Source organism: Eurypyga helias, unplaced genomic scaffold (genome assembly GCF_000690775.1).
Source record: "Eurypyga helias isolate BGI_N326 unplaced genomic scaffold, ASM69077v1 scaffold978, whole genome shotgun sequence".
In the NCBI taxonomy this organism is placed as follows: domain Eukaryota; kingdom Metazoa; phylum Chordata; class Aves; order Eurypygiformes; family Eurypygidae; genus Eurypyga; species Eurypyga helias.
The window spans coordinates 1-4,244 of record NW_010264746.1 but is presented as its reverse complement, the minus strand read 5'-3'; the positions used below and the strand labels follow the sequence as shown (position 1 = coordinate 4,244).

The 4,244-nt window shown below is 39.6% G+C and overlaps 1 protein-coding gene across 1 annotated transcript in view; it reads right to left on the bottom strand.

Moving 5' to 3' along the window:
* The window catches only part of LOC104513187 (dedicator of cytokinesis protein 1-like), a gene marked incomplete at its 5' end in the record, with an annotated part of 33,716 nt that extends 30,787 nt beyond the window's left edge, over positions 1–2,929 (bottom strand). Inside the window, one exon of the mRNA XM_010156462.1 lies at positions 2,795–2,929. Coding sequence (XP_010154764.1) covers positions 2,795–2,929 — 135 coding nt within the window. The remainder of the gene's footprint in view (positions 1–2,794) is intronic.
* Positions 2,930–4,244: the final 1,315 nt, after the last annotated feature.

Genomic DNA, 4,244 nt, shown 5'->3' with positions numbered 1-4,244 from the left:
GCGGGGCAGTGCTGGGTTCACGGTTGGACTGGGTGATCTTAAAGGTCTTTTCTAACCAAAACAGTTCTATGACTCCATAAAACCCCATGCTTACCCAGTTGGGTTTGATTGCCTCCAACAGCCCCATCCAACAGGAACTGGGCTTCCAAAGCCCCCTCCTTGGTTCCACCAGCTCTGTCCCTGAGCACACCTGAACATTTTGCACCAAGACCCATTACAGCAGCTCTCAGCAAGAGTTCGGTTCCCCACCATCCTCCTCTGAAGTTAAACCCACTAAGAAGGTCTTGACTGTGATTTGCACCTCAGAGAACACCGCATCCATGAACTCTGTGTGTACTATGGTAGAATGATCTCTTTATGTTTGAAGATATTGTGATGGGCCATGTATTGCAGAAGGCAAGGGGCTTAAGATAAACATGGAGTTCAGAATGTTCTTGCTGCTTTACACTGAAACTAATGTGTATCACTTCTAATGCTGCATTCATAAACCTCTGGGAGCCACAGATATTAAAAAAAGCTATTTAACCACTACACGGGGGAAATGAATGCTACAGAAAAAATATTCTATTGGGTTATTTTGCTGTGCAAACTTCCATTCCTCTTTTAGGCTAAAACTGAGGGTTATACAGGACAAATTACTTGTTAACTCACAATTTCAATAATGAATTTCAGTGTCCCCCTGAACAGATTAGAGAGGTGAAACTAATACCAATATACAGAGTAACTAAACTTGACAGTCCAATAAATCAAACTGCTTCAGACAAAAAGCTTTGCGTTTCAAAAAGGAAATTGCAATGAACATGTTAGTCACCAATGTGTTTCTACTGCCAGTTATTAACATATAGATATTTAATACACCCAATAATGCACAAAAACACTGCAGCCATGAGAAAACCAGGATTACACCAAGCTGACCCTTCCAGCGCTGCCTTCAAAGTTTTCAGACTCTTGTAAATGCAGCATAACCCACTGGGATCATTACTGAGTAAACTAAATAAAGATATATCTAAAGTTCATTTACAGTATTTTGCCTTTATAAACCCTGACATTCTGAACAAAGAGATTTGCCACCAGGCTTTAACTAGATGAACTAGGCTTCTACATATTTATCCAGAACTGAAGCTTGCCTGCAATCCCATTAGTAAAATGCTCCCTACAGTCAGCCCACTACCATATTACCAAGTTCAAAACACTAATATTTTGCAATAAAAGATTCTGCTTGCTCGTTGTGATTTCTCAGTAAAACGCTACGGCTACTTCAGGGCACTGCTACACTTCTGCATTACAATCACTTCAAATCACACACCTCAGGCAGGATTTAAGTCTTAGAGCAGAACAAATCATGGTGTCATTCAGTAGCTTCGCTGATTAATCCCTTGTCATTGAGAGCTGTGCCGTCCCAACGCTAAAGAACTGTGAATTAGTGCTTAGCACGAGGAAACCCAATGGCCAATACTAGAGGGTCATATTGTCTGTAAATCTAATCTGCAGCAAGAGATAATTTTTTTTTTTTCTGTTCTAAAGTGATTTGTACGATCTGCAACAGTATAAGTGACATTCAGAATTTTATGAATCTCACAGCAAGACTCCTACAGAAATAAATTACAATCTCTAATTTCAAGAAAGGTTGGCGGAGTTGGTAACTTCAGAGCTCCGCATAAATCCCTTGTAATAAGGTTGTTACCATTGCTAACAAGTAGTGAAAGGACTGAATCTAAACGAAAACAAATGCATCAACTTGGTTTATAACTTTTTTAATGTTTTGTGTATATAACTCAGTATTGACTCACAAACTAACTTAGAATGATTATTTATGCTTGACTCAATGGACAGATGCCCACTGCAGAGACACCAGTGAGCCTCTGCGTTTCACCGTGCAGGAGGTGGAGGGAGGAGCAGAACACAGCCTACCCCTGCCACACCAACAGGCACAGAAGCAGCTTATACAGCAACTCGAATGATTCTCCTACCAAAAATACTATTACTCCTGGGAAGATTTCTGCAGCCCTTCTTTCTTCCTTCCCACTTTGCCATCTCATTCACAGAAACCAATTAAGACTGCAGGGGTCTACAAACTGTAAGTGATCACCAACCCTTTCTGCCTGCTCTGATGGGTGGGGGCTGGGGAGCTCTGACCTGTGGGGGTTTAACTCCAACAATACTTGTGGTTTCCTGTTATGAGGCAGTGTGTTAAAAAAGGTGCCTCTCAATCTTTTTCCCCTTGCTGTCCATCTCTTCTGACTCTCTACCTTCTCCATGTCCGGCCTCCGAGTAGAGCCCTCTGCAAAACACAGCTGCTCCATGCCCCAAACAGCACATCCCATCTCCCAGCCAGAAAAGCTGTCCCTTTGCTTTGCTGCCCAATTGTCAATACTTCAGTCTTCCCAGACTTTTGCAGCCATCCAAGGAATGCCACTAGCAAAGCCCAGGCCTGGATGAGGGATGGAACAGTATGGCTCTTTGGTAGCCTAAAATATTCCATCCAGTATCAGATAGTTATTAAGAAAAGTTGCCCAAATATTGGCAAGCTTTATTTGTTCAGGGACCTAAACTACAGAGAGCTGCAGAAGAGGATATCAGCAGTGCACTGCTACTTAAAATATACAGCTCTGTTCAGGAAATCTGGCTTACCCTTATGGAAAAGCAGTCTCCTAAATAAATTCTAACAACTTAAAGATATTTCTAAAACAGCAAAATATTGAGCAAATTTAACCTGCGGTGTTACAATTTTGATACTTCTTGAATAATACCATCAATGTGAATTAGAGGAGGTTTCAGCATTCATCATACTTACTGATTGAACAATATCCTGGACCGGACTATGAACTTGAAGATGTACTCCAAAGCTTTCATAGCTTTAAAGAGCTGGTCAGTGATACCACACTTCTCAGCGTTATCCACGTATGTTTTTAAAACTTTAGTCAGTTTTCTGTGTAAACACAAAAACACATACAAGTTACAAGTATGCTCACAATGAAGAAATTCAATTTTGAAAGGCTTAAAGAAAAATTACGGGCCTAGGCAGTGCCCACCAAGTTACAAAAATTTATTATGCAACTAGTAATTTCATCATGGTCTTGGTTTTGCTGGTAAGAATCTGCAAGCCATTCTTGAGGTAAAAAAGAAAAACCACAGATCATAACACCATTCAACATACCAACAACACATCAAATCTCTGTAAGACTTCTTTTCTGCTGGATATTTAGGGATGTTCAGGATTAGGCTATTATAAAGACGAAACTCCTAAGAGAAATAAGTCTCCCCTTTACATAGCTTTCTCATACATTTTGAGCTACAATTTGTGAAATTTGTTTCTCAAACACACATATAACACCAGCTAGAAATTCTCGTGTTCCATGTTTTAAAGTCTACCAAACTTGAAAGCAAAACAATTTTTAAAACAATACCATTTCAAACACCTCACTTGCAATGAACATAAGTCATTTATTATAATGACACTGCAAGCAATTCCATCTGAAAGCATCCCAGCTACACTGTATGTTTCAACACACACACTAAAATAAGTAAGTACAACATTATATATCACTAACACAAAATTATATTGAGTAGACAGGTATCTTGATACATGGGCATTTATTTTAACAGGAGCAAACTGCCTAAGAATTTCAAGTAACCACTTAGATATTGTCAATGCAGCCTCTCTTAACCAACTTGTGCAATAAAAGGCCCGCGATCACAAGTCAAGCCAGGATTCAGATCTCCCAGTATCCTCAAGCTTAAAACCTGGCTTCTGCTTCCTGCATTTAAGGCAGGGAAGGATGCTCTACAAGACTACCAGCAAAAGGGCCACCTTCAGCTCTTGCCAAGTTTGGACAAGAGAATGACTGAGAATTGCTTCAGAATATTTGTCTTATAAAACCATTGTTGAAATGGTTAAATCATCCCCTCCTTCAATACCACAAAATCAAGACTTCTTCCTTCCACAGGATCCCAAGTTTTACTACTATAATCTCAAGAAAACATACTATTCCCAGTCTTCAAGAAGCTCCTGCCCTCCCAAGCTCTATGGGCAAATTCTTCATTAACCTACAAGTTGATCAAATAATTGAATAATGTTATGTGGAAAAACTACCCAAGGCACATTAGAAAAATAAAATTTATCATTTACGTGTAGGCTAACGTAGCGCTGAAATGCTTCTTAATGTAGGTTTCCAAGACAGGGTTAAAATGTTGAAATTTTCTGTCAGCAATTAGCCCAATGATAAATACCTGAAAAAAAAAAA